Source organism: Aotus nancymaae, unplaced genomic scaffold (assembly GCF_030222135.1).
Source record: "Aotus nancymaae isolate 86718 unplaced genomic scaffold, 86718_ANA_hifiasm-v0.15.2.pri h1tg000079l, whole genome shotgun sequence".
In the NCBI taxonomy this organism is placed as follows: domain Eukaryota; kingdom Metazoa; phylum Chordata; class Mammalia; order Primates; family Aotidae; genus Aotus; species Aotus nancymaae.
The window spans coordinates 338,997-352,213 of NW_026988494.1; the positions used below are offsets into that span (position 1 = coordinate 338,997).

At 34.5% G+C, this 13,217-nt stretch overlaps 1 protein-coding gene across 1 annotated transcript in view; it reads right to left on the reverse strand.

Annotated features, from left to right (window-relative positions):
* Nucleotides 1-13,217, reverse strand: part of ADAM32 (ADAM metallopeptidase domain 32) — a 135,322-nt gene that overhangs the window by 70,705 nt on the left and 51,400 nt on the right. The window contains exons 11-12 of the mRNA XM_064368683.1: nt 9,745-9,881; nt 6,300-6,477 (exon numbers count right to left, since the gene is read on the reverse strand). Of these exons, the coding sequence (XP_064224753.1) occupies nt 6,300-6,477; nt 9,745-9,881 (315 nt within the window). The remainder of the gene's footprint in view (nt 1-6,299; nt 6,478-9,744; nt 9,882-13,217) is intronic.

Here is a 13,217-nt window from a genome sequence, read left to right on the forward strand (position 1 = left end):
TATAAATCATTCTATTATAAAGACACATGCATACATATGTTCATTATGGCACTGTTTACAATAGCAAAGACCTGGAACCAACCCAAATGCCCATCAATGATAGACTGGACAAGGAAAATGTGGCACATACACACCAAGGAATACTATGCAGCCACAAAAAACGATGAGTTTAATATCCTTTGTAGGGACATGGATGAATCTGGAAACCATCGTTCTCAGCAAACTGACACAAGAACAGAAAAAGAAACACCACGTTTTCACTCATAGTCAGGTGTTGAACAATGAGAACCCATGGACACAGGGAGGGGAGCATCACACACTGGGGTCTGTTGGGGGGGATTGGGGAGGGATAGCCGTGGGTGGGGAGGTTGGGGAGGGATAACATGGAGAGAAATGCCAGATATAGGTGACGGGGGAATGGAGACAGCAAACCACATTGCCATGTATGTACCTGTGCAAGAATTCTGCATGTTTTGCACATGTACCCCAGAACCTAAGGTGCAATAAAATATATATTAAAAAAAAAAAGAAAAACACAGACTATTATAACACTTTAACTGGGGTGCATAAAACTACTCTTATTCTAAGCAGAAAAACTAAATGATGAACCAATCAAAATAATAACTACAACTTTTCAAGACATAGTACAATAGATACAAATAGAAAAAAACAAAAATTTGAAAAGCAGAGGGAAGAAGTAAAGCAGAGTTTTTATTAGTCTTTTTTTTGCTTGTTTGTGCAAATAGTGTTGTTAAGAGCTTAAAAACAATGGGCTATAAGATAATATTTGCAAGTTTCATGTTAACCTCAAATCTAAAAACATACAAAAGATACACAGAAGATAAAAATCAAGAAATTAAATCATATCACCAGAGGAAAATCACCTTTACTAAAAGGAAGATGAAGGAAGGAGAAAGATAAAGGAAAGGGAAAGGAAAATGAAAGGGAAGGAAAGCAAAGGGGAAAAAAGAAAAGGAAAAGAGAGGGGAAAAGGAAAAAGGAAAGGGGAAAGAAAAGGAAGAGAAAAGGAAGGAAGAAAAGGAAGAGAAAGGAAGGGAAGGAGAAGGAAAGGGGAAAAGGAAAGGGGAAGGAAAGGGGAAAGGGGGAAGGAAAGGAAGACAACAAAATGGCAGAAGACATTATTACTTATCAATAATAACATGGAATGTAAGTCAACTAAACTCACCATTCAAAAATCATAAGAGTGGCTGAATGAATTTTAAAAACAAAAAAAAATTAATGATCTGTTGCCTACACAATAAACACACTTCACCTATAAAGACATACACAGACTGAAAATAAAGGGATAGAAAGGTATCCCTTGCCAATGGAAACTAAAAAAAGAGCAGGAGTAACTATACTTATTTCAGACAAAACATACTTCAAGACAAAAAGTATTAAGAGACAAAGAAGGTCATTATATGATGATAAAACATCATATGATGATAAAAGGATCATTTCAGCAAGAGTATATAACAATTATAATTCTATATGCATCCAACACTGGAGCACCCAAATATATAAAGCAAATATGATCAGAGCTAAAGAGAGAGACAGACCCCAATACAATAACAGCTAGAGACTTTAACACCCCACTTTTGGCACTCAGCAGATCTTCCAGACAGAAAATTAACAAAATCAATAAAGAAACATCAAACTTAATCTGCACTACAGGTCAAATGGATCTAACAGATATTTACAGAACATGTCATCCAACAGCTGAAGAATACACATTCTTTCCTTCAGCACATAAATCATTCTCAAGTATAGACAGACCATATGTTAGGTCACAAAAGAAATCTTCATGCATTCGAAAAAATAAATAATATCAAGCATCTCCTCTGACTACAATGGAATAAAACTAGAAATCAGTAACAAGAGGAATTTTGGAAACGATCACAAATTCATGGAAATTAAGCAATATGCTCCTGAATCAACAGTGGATCAATGAGAATATTAAGAAAAAAATTTAAAAATTTCTTAAAACAAATGATAATGGAAATACAACATACCAAAACCTATGGGATAAAGCAAAACAGCACTACAAGTTATGTTTATACCTCTATGCACTTATATGAAAAAAGAAAAAAAAACATTTCTATATGGTAACAGTGAACAATCTGAAAATCAAGAAAGCAGGACCACTTACAATAACTACAAATAAAATAAAATGTCTAAGAATTAATCTAATTAAATAAGTGAATGATCTCTACAATGAAAACTATAAAACGCTGATGCAAGAAATTGAGAACACCAAAAATGAAAAAAATCCCACATTCATGGATTAGAAGAACCAATATTGTTGAAATAGCCGCACTACCCAAAGTAATGTATAAATTCAATGCAATCTCTATCAAAATACCAGTGACATTCCTCACAGAAATAGATAAAAACTCCTAAAATATATAGGGAACCAGAAAAGACCCAGAATAGCAAAAGCTATCCCAAGCAAAAAGAACAAAACAGGAGGAATCACATTACCTGACTTCAAATTACAATACAGAGGTATACTAACCAAAATGATGTGGTATGGAAACGTCGACCAGTGGAACAGAATAAAGAACCCAGAAATAAATCCATTCATCTGCCGTGAACTCATTTTTGACAAAGATGCCAAGAACATACACTGGGGAAAGAACAGTCTCTTCAATAAATGATGCTGAGAAAACTGGATATCCATATGCGTAACAATGAAACTAGACCCCTATCTCTCGCCATATGCAAAAATAAAATCCAAATGGATTAAAAACTTAAATCTAAGATCTCAAACTATGAAACTACTACAAGAAAACATTGGAGAAACTCTCCATGACATTTGACTGGGCAAAGATTTCTTGAATAACAACCCCACAAGCACACAAAACAAAACCAAACATGGACAAATGAGAGCACATCAAGTTAAAAAGCTTCTGAATAGCAAAGAAAGCAATCAACAAAGTGAAGAGACAACTCAGAAAATGAGAGAAAATATCTGCAAACTACCCATCTGACAAGGGATTAATATCCAGACCATATAAGAAGCTCAAACAACTTTATAGGAAAAAAATCTAATAATCTGATTTGAAAGTGGGGAAAAAGATCTGAATACACATTTCTCAAAAGTAGACATACAAATGGTAAACAGGTATATGAAAAGGGGTTCAACATCAATGAGCATCAGAGAATTGCAAATCAAAACTACAATGAGATATCATCTCACCCCCTTTAAAATGGCTTTTATCCAAAGGCAGGCAATAACAAATGCTGGCAAAGATGTAGAGAAAAGGGAATCCTTGTATACTGTTGGTGGGAGTGTAAATCAGTACAACCACTATGTAGAACAGTTTGGAGGTTCCTCAAAAAACTAAAAATAGAGCTACCATATGATCCAGCAATCCCACTCTTAGGTATATACCCAAAAGAAAGGAAATCAGTATGTCGAAGAGATATCTGTATGCCCATGTTTACTGCAGCACTATTCACAATAGCCAAGATTTAGAAGCATTCTAAGTGTCCATCTACAGATGAATGGATAAAGAAAATGTGGTATATATACACAATAGAGTACTATTCAGCCATAAAAAAGAATGAGTAAAAAAGAATGAGATTCAGTCATTTGCAACAACACGGATGGAACTGGAGGTCATTATATTAAGTGAAATAAGCCAGGCAGAGAAAGACAACATTGCATTTTCCCACTTATTTGTGGGAGCTAAAAATTAAAACAATTGAACTCATGGAGATAGACAGTAAAAGGATGGTTGTAGGAGGCTGGGAAGGGTAGCTGGGTGGGTGGGGAGGGGGCAGGGGAGTAACGATGGTTAATGGGTATGAAAAAATAGTTTGAAAGAATAAATAAGAGAGAGGATTTAATAGCACAACAAAGTCTCTACAGTGAAAAATAATCTAGTTGTACATGAATTGTTTGTAACACCAAAAATAAATGTTTGAGGGGATGAATACTCCATTTACCTTCATGTGATTATTATGCATAGCATGCCTGTATCAAAATATCTCATATAACCATAAATATATGGTAGATGTATGTACAACAAATTATGTATAAATATATACATCTACTACCCACAAAACTTAGAAAGTCTTTTCAAAAGATAGAACATAGACAAAAAAAGAGAAGTTGGTTAAGGGATCTAAAATACAGGTAAATGGAAGGAATTAGTTTAGCACTCAATAGTACAGTAGGGAAATTATAGTTAATAATTCGTTGTATAATTCAAAATAGCTAGATGGCAAGAACTGTAGTATTCCCAGCACAAAGAAAATATAAATATATGAGGTGGCAGATATCCAAATTACCCCGATTTGATCATTATACATCCTATAAGGTATCAAAATATAACACGTACCCCCAAAATATGTGCAACTATTATATAACAAAAAATTACTTAAAAAGTAAATTTTAAATGTTTTCTCCACAAAAAAAAAGTTATGTGAAGTGATAGATTTGTTAATAACCTTGTCCTAATCATTGCAGAATGTAAACATATATCCAAACTGCACTGTATCCCAGAAATATGTAAAACTATTATTTGTCAATTGAAAGTAATTGCTTTAAAAAAAAAAAGTCACTGGTAAGAGCATGCTCAACATCATTAGAGTAATCAAGAAAATACACATTTAAACCACTACAAAACCACTGGAATAGCTAAAATTTAAGAAGCGGATAATAACAAATTCTAATGAAGATATAAAGTAACTCAAAGTTTCATATGCTGCTGACAGGAGTATAACAGGATACAACCATTTTGGAAAATATTTTGGCAATTTCTTATAAACATACACTTATCGTACACACAAGCAGTTGTACTTTTACAAATTAAGAATAATGAATCAATAGTGTTAATAACTTAAATGTCCATTAGCAAGTGAATGGTTAAAACAGATTGTGGTATATCCATACATTTAAATATTACTCAAAGTTAAAAGGAGGAAACTATTGTGATATGAAATAAGTGGATGAATCTCGACAACACTATATTGAAAGGAAGAAGCCAGACACAAAAAACATGTGCTGTCTCATTTCATTTACATGACTTTCCAGACCAGGCAAAGGTAACAGAATCAGAAATTGTCTGGAGACAAGTGGAGGTGGAAATAACTGCAAAAGGGTATGAATACACTTTTGGGGATAATGAAAATACATCTATCTTCTTAATTATACCAATAGTTATGTACAATTGTTTAAACTCATCAGTCTGTACACTTAAAATGGGTGCATTTTTTTGTATGTGGATTATACCCCAATAAAATTGATTTAAAAAAACAAAATCAAGAAGAAAGCCAGGCGCGGTAGCTCATGCCTGTAATCCCAGCACTTTGGGAGGCCGAAGTGGGTGGATCACCTGAGGTCAGGAGTTTGAGACCAGCCTGACCAACATAATGAAACCCCATGTCTACTAAAAATACAAAATTACCCAGGCATGGTGGCTGGCACCTGTAATCCCAGCTACTTGAGAGGCTGAGGCAGGAGAATCACTTGAACCCGAGAGGCGGAGGTTGAAGTGAGCTGAAATGGTGGCATTGCACTCCAGCCTGGGCAACAAAAGTGAAAAGTCTGTCTCAAAAAAATAAATGAATAAAAATAAAATAAAATTAAAAAATGAAGAGGACTTGTTCTACCAAATTGTTAAACATAATACAAAAGCATAGTAATTAAAATAATGTGATATGGGACACATAATTCAGGCCTATGGCTGTAACAAGCCCTAATAAATTTCTGTCTACTTTGTAACCAAGGAAATTTATAACATCTATGTACCACAGATGTTGCAATATTGCAATGCTGCAAATATTGAATTACATGAAAGCATTATACCCTGGGCCTTTGAATTTATTATATTTTCAAGGTTTCCATATCAAGTGAATAATCGAAATTATCTGGTGTTCATATTATAATATTGATACAGATTCCCATACTACTGATTCCATTGTGAAGTCAGACCCTAAAGGACACATTGGGCTGCTTAATCAATCTTCATTAAGAGATCTGTAAATGTCCAAAGATTAAGCAGAGATTTGTAAAGAACCTTATATAGTTACTCTGAAACTCAAAAGCTTATTGTAGACTCTCCTCTTTCCCATTTCCAATAATTTTTTGCAGTACATTTTAAACTTGTTCAAAATTCTTCAACCTACAAAACCTAGACAATATTGATTGTCTTGTATGTATTTCAACCCAGCTTTACTTACTGTCAACATTCTGCATGGTGCTCATTCACATTTGAGATATATGACATTTATGACAAAGATAAACTAAAACAATAAATTTATTAATCAATTTTCCTAGTTATCAGACTTACTGCCTCAGTACCACAATCACAGACTTCATTTCCCTCTAATCTGCCATTGCCACAGACTGGTCTCCGAACTCCTTGCATTTGTGGCTTGTTCTGAAGACATTTGGCACCCATATTTGAAATGAAATTTTGAAAGTTCCTCAAACTGCAACTGCTAAAAGTCTTCACACCATTGGATTGCCTAAAAATGAATCCATATAATGTCATTGACAATATACTTCTGAAAACAGATTCCTATATGATATAAATTAATTTTGAAATGTTAAATTCAATTGGCAATTACAAATGTTTATAATAAGTGCTTAGAGGCCAAAATCATACTTGAGGATGTCATGTGGTTTTATTCACTGGAAAATATGTTCTTATAAAAACAAAATTAAGTACAATTCAATAGCAGAACATACACATCGTAATCCAATTTTAAAACAGGCAAAGTATTTGAACAGATATTATTCCAAATAAAACTCAGCACCCAGATTTGGACAGACAGTTACTTCAAATAAAAATTAACACCCAATTAACAACAAAATTTTATTAAACAAATGATACTGTGCTTAGTCCTAAACTTCCTCAAATATCTCAGAAAAATTGTATATTTATCAAATTTATATATTATTATGTCCATATATCAATAATAAAGAGAATTCAGAGAATAGTTCCATAGGATGAGTCAGTCCATTTTTACTACATTTTTATGTGATAAACATATAATATAAAAGTTTAAAAACACACACACAAATAGAATAATTCCATTTAAAAGTGGGCAAAGGTTTTGAATAGACATTTCTCAAAGGAAGACATACAAATTGCCAACCTGCTCTTTTCTGACATGAAAAAATATTCAGCACCAATAATCATTGGAAATTTTAAAATCAAAACCACTATGAGATACCATCTCACCCCAGTTAGAATGGCTATTATCAAAAAAGATATAAACTAACAAATACTGGTGATGATGTTGAGAAAAGGCAACTCATGCAGTATTAGTGGGAATGTAAATTCATACATCCATAATAGGAAGTATTGTAGAGGTTTCTCCAAAAAAATGAACTAAAACTACAATACAAACCAGCAATCTTTTTACTTGGTATTTATCCAAATGAAAGGAAATCAGTATATTAGAAAGATACCTGAAACTTCATGTTTATTGCAGCACTATTCACAATAGTCAAACATAGAATCAAAGTAAGTGTGAATCAATGGATGAACGGATAAAGAAAATGTGGTATATACATCACAATGGAATACTATTCAGCCATAAAAAAAGAATGAAATTTTTTCATTTGTAACAACATGAATGGAACAGGAGGTCATTATGTTAAGTGAAAAAAGCCAGGCACAGAAAGGCAAATATCACAATTTTCAATTATGTGCGGGAGTTAAAAAGTTTAACTCACAAAGATATAAAGTAGAATGATGCTTTCCAAAGACTGGGGAGAGTGGGTAGGGGAATGAAGAGAGGTTAGTTTAAAAAAAAAAAAAGAATGAAACAAGGCTTTAAAATTAGATAAACTTGTGACTAATACCAACCCTATGACTTATGAGGCCTTAGGCAAAGTGATTAAATTATCTAAGTCCTACTTAATTTTCTCATCTGCGCAATAGGGATAATGCTCATCTACCTCATAGATAGGTGAGGCTGTGAGAATTAAATATAATTAATAAGTGAGTGTGTAATTCAATTATCTAGCTTTTAATAGGTACCCAATAAATCACTGCTAGTATTACTGATACCTGCTAAAGTTTGTCCATTAATTAACTGTGTATCTAGTAAAAGTAGATCATTTTGGCAACCTATAATCCAGGGACTTTTTAATAAACACATTAAATTTAAATATGTAATTAATGACATGCTTTCTTTGAGAATTAACATAAAATAATGTGTGAGATGTACTGTGGATATGCAAGAGTTACACGTGTGCTATTATTAGATTTTGTAAAAATTAATATAATATTTTAATCATACACAAGAGATTTGTAAGAAATTGGAGATTATATATGAAAGCATTTTAAACATAAAGTATCACATGAACCTAAAGGTTTACTAAACAGATTCAAAACCCAAGTCTGCCACGAACTAGCCATCAGTTATCCTTTTTATAACTTAGCCTCTCATCTGTAAAAATGGAAATAATAGGAACTGCCCTATAGAGATATTGTGAGAATCAAGTAACTTAATATACGTGAAGTGCTTGGAATGGTCTCTAAAACGTAGTAAGTACAATGTAAATATTTGTTCATCTTATTATCATTAATCTTAGGCTCTGGGTGACCTACACAAAACATGTTGTCCTAGCATACTTGGGAGTAGCTGGCCATGTGAACAATTAGCTCAAAATAATTATTTTCATATGTTGTGTTATAGATAGATAGATAGATGGATTCCATTTATCCATCTATATGGATATATGCATATCATATATACATTGATATGTGGACGTGTGTGTGTATATGGCATATATATGCATATATATGTATATATGTGGATATATATGATATGCATATATATATATACACACACATACCTTTTAGAGCTAATTTGTAATATAATTGCGTGTGTGTGTGTATATATGAAATATGTTGAGTTCAAGCTATTTTTATGGGTATATATATTGAGTTTTAGTTATTTAGAACATAAGAGTTAACTTTAAAAGGTGCTTAGGAGTGACCATAAATATAATATGTTTTCAAATTTTAATGTCTTATTTTCACTTTTGATCTTTGACTGTTCTTTAGTAACAAATAGGTTATGCATACCATAGGCCATTTTACAAACAGAAAAACTACAAAACACTAATGACAGCTGCTGTAGTTCTTGTCTGATATACCATTTTGGGGAAGAGTGATGAGTTTAGAAACCATCTAGCTCATCAATCACATATTTATACAACTCTACAATTTAGAAAACCCTTTCCTATTTCTCTTTCTTCTTTTATTCTTACATCGCCCTGTGAAATCAAAGGATAGGCATAATTATTCCCATTTAAAGATGAGAAAAAGAAATCTAGGCAAAGTCAAGTAATTTATCCAAAGTCACACAAATATATATATATATATATATATATAACGTTGGTCTCCAATTAGGACTTCTTACTCGTTTAGATAACAAGGTTTTTTTCATAATACCAAACTATTCTAAAAGCAAAATCGAAAGAACCTTGTCTAAAACAAAGGCCACTTATTATGGCCTGCTGCCATATTTTTAAAGATCCTTACTAAGTGCTTTCATATTCTTTTGCTAATATATCTTGCAGATTGGATTTGTTATCCTTGATTGTCTTTAGTGTACACTTCATACTACTTTTACACTTGGAATTACATGTTTCTATTTTGTAGTGAACTTGGTCCACTGATAGCTAATTTGTGCTTTAAGTAAATACTAAATTTTCAGACTCTGAATATTTAAAACGAAATAAACATAAGCAATAAATATTTTGTTAAAACTTACATAGCTTCTGGATTCATTATACAGATGGATTCTGAACATTGACATTTCTTTGGGTCATCGTATGATATTCCCAGATTGAGTGCCAGCATCTGGGTGACAATAACTGAAAACGTCTCCAGAGTTACCTCCTTGGGGTACTATAATACAACAAAAAATTATAAGGAAAGATAATTCTTTAAAGGATGGCTTAAAACATTTCTAATTATGCACATTTTATTGTTTTATCAAATGCTAAATAATTAGGGTGATATGGATCCTTGAATAGGTGAAAAGATGAAGCTCTTCTTATGAAGTTATACTGAGATCGAAGCATAATGAGTGTATGCCAAGCTTTGTGATAATTTAGCAATTGAACACCTAACATAATTCTTAGGTAGTTACTATCAATATATAAAAGACTTGTTTCAATGAAGAAAATCTACATTATGGTGTTGGTTATATAGACCATAATCTTCAACTCACCTAATTTTTTACAATGGCTCTAATACTAATTTTGGATAATCCATCTCATCTCCCCACCGCCAGCTCATGAAATGGTCACATAATCAAATTACCCAATTTACGTGCTCAGCCTGCTGCCTGCTAGAAACCTCATTGACACAGTGACTGATATGAAAAGAAGCCACAGAAAACAGAACCTCGAGATGGCACTATGGGATTAGGCTGTTCATATATTTAACACAGATAACTTCCTTGTGAAAAGGAAATGGGGGTACTAGTAATTCATGGTATGCAATGGCATCATGATTTCTCAAATTATCACCAAAGCTGGCATAGGATATGATGCAGGAGGAGGCCAAGTTGTGAGCTATGGTGACAACAGCGATAATATAGATTTTGGAGTCAACCAATTTCTTATGACAGCCCTAAAGGATGTACATAATAAAGAATAGAAAGGGAACGCTGCAAATGAGCAATGGAAAATGTAAACAGGGAATCAGAAGCCCTCTGCAGCAGCAATCAAGTAACTCATCTGTAGTCGTGGATTGACATGGCTAAGGACCAAGCTGGAACCCACCAGATTTGGTAGGAAAAGCATTAGAATTTGAAACTTGGGAGGCAAACGATTGGAATAACATCTCTTTACTTCCTTTGCCATCAGAGAAAGCCCTCTCCAAACAATGAAAGAGCTCCTACGTTTGAAAAGAAAGAAAACGAAAAAAAAAGTTTTCATGATGATAGCTAGAACATTAGTCTCAGTACCCCACAGGGCCTCTAGGTCCATATCAAGAATTAATTCCCAACATGGTCTTGAAGGAGAAGTATAAATGTACTGTTCTGGAAGGGGATAATTTATACTTTGAAAGGGATTGATCAGACAATATGAAATAGAAGGCTAGACTGGAACAAATTTATTGTAATTCATGACTCACCTTGGATTTTGTATTTAATGTGCCAAGTAAAAGCAGGAGTCCTGTTAACTGAAGTTAGATTTAATGGGAGTCTACTGTCATTAAGGTCAAAATACTGGAGTTTTCCTGGCATACTGTAGGTGAAGAAATGCTGAGTTTCAGGAATATGGTAATATTGAACGAATCTACTGTGTGAAACCTGTTGGGTAACTACCCTTGATCAAACTTTCAAAGAGGGCTGGAAGGATATTTCCTTCAAGACACTAGGAAATGCTTTGTGAAAGACACACAATATCATCAAAAATCTCTGCTAATTGTTTTTTGTAGAGTGGAGATGATGGTAGAACATAGTGCAATGGAACTTGGTTCTCTGAAACCAATGGAGTTTTGTGGGAGAGAGGGGGTTTGTTTTTTGGGGTGGTGGGTTTGAGACAGAGTTTCACTCTTTTTGCCCAGGGTGAAGTGCAATGGCATGATTTTGGCTCACTGAAACCTCCACCACCTGGGTTCAAGCAATTCTCCTGCCTCAGCCTCCTCAGTAGCTGAGATTACAGGCACCCACCACTATGCCTGGCTAATTTTTATATTTTTAGTAGAGATGGGGTTTCGCCATGTTGCCCAGGCTGGTCTCAAACTCTGGACTTCAGGTGATCCACTCGCCTCAGCCTCCCAAAGTGCTGCAATTACAAGCATAAGCCACCACGCCCGGCCCCAATAGGAACACTGAGACTAGGAGAGTTACAGGACAGGTAACACTGCTTAACTGAGACAAGGTAGGTGCAATTACCACCAGAAGCTAAAGAGGCTTACAGATTATCAAAGCTGTTTTGACCTACAGTGATTATGATAATTATTTCAGGGACCCTAAATCATACTGAAGGTTTTCTTGACATTCTAGGTCTAGTGCCAAAAACCTAACATGAGGTGCTGTGATGCAAATTCCCAAACCTAAACCAAATCACACCCTCGAGATTCTCAATTAAGAGAGTACCTTTGAGGCATGAACCTGTTATAAAGATGAAACTGTGACTATTCCCCACCCAGGCCTTCCACAGAGGGACCTGTAGCTATTCACTAGAATAACTGTGCACACAGGAAAAGAATACCGCTAGGACTTCTGGGGCTTATTGGATTCTGAGTGAGAACTAAAGTTACCCTGAAAAACTGAATATCACTTTAGTCTACCGGTCTAAGTGCAGGCTTATGGAGGTCAGGCAGTGAGAAGAAACGTGTTTCAAGTTCATCTAACCGTACATCCAAAGGAACTTCAGATATGTCCTACTATTATTTTCCAAATCCCAGAATTATGGCTGGAATAGAAATACTAGCAAATATTGTCCGCTGACCAATGGAGTGAGACATATTATGATAGGGTGGGCCAAGAGGAAGTGCTTGGATCTGCTCCCATGATAATAAATCAAGAGTAATATGGCATCCCTTGGGGAACTGCATACTACATATATCAGTGTCACCATCAAAGTTTGAAATCATAGGAGTAATGATGCATGTCACAGAATCATTTAACTTGTTTGTTTGCCTGGTGCAAAAGCCAAATGAAAGACAGATAATGACTGTAAATTATCCTCTGAAACTGATCTGGCTTTCTACACAGCTAGAACACTCTACCTGTCATCAACAGAAGCCAGTGATGAGCCCCCACCACAGCACTGTGCCCCTGTTGGATTAGCCAGACAACTGGAGACAGGTTTACTATAATAAACTGCTCATTTATTGAGGGAGCAATGATTTGTTCTCATGTATCCCAGGTATGAATTTTCCTTGCCTGTCTGCAGTGATTCTAAAGCACTACATTCCTGTGCTTAAAAAATGCTCTTCTACCTCACCACACAATATTGTTTCTGACGAGGGTCACATCTTATGGCCTAGTATTTATAGAAATGGGTTCATTACTATAAGATTTACTTACCACGTGTCCCATAACACAGAAGCAACTGGCTTAATATAAGACTGTAATGGCTGGCTAAAGATTCAGTTGTGGCACCAGCTAAGGAACAACATCCATTGAGGTAGGAAGGATGTCACTAATGATTTTTCAAGTATCCTAAGGCAGCAGCCAAAACTTGGTGCCATTTCCCCCATAGCCATTAGGCTTTAGTCTGA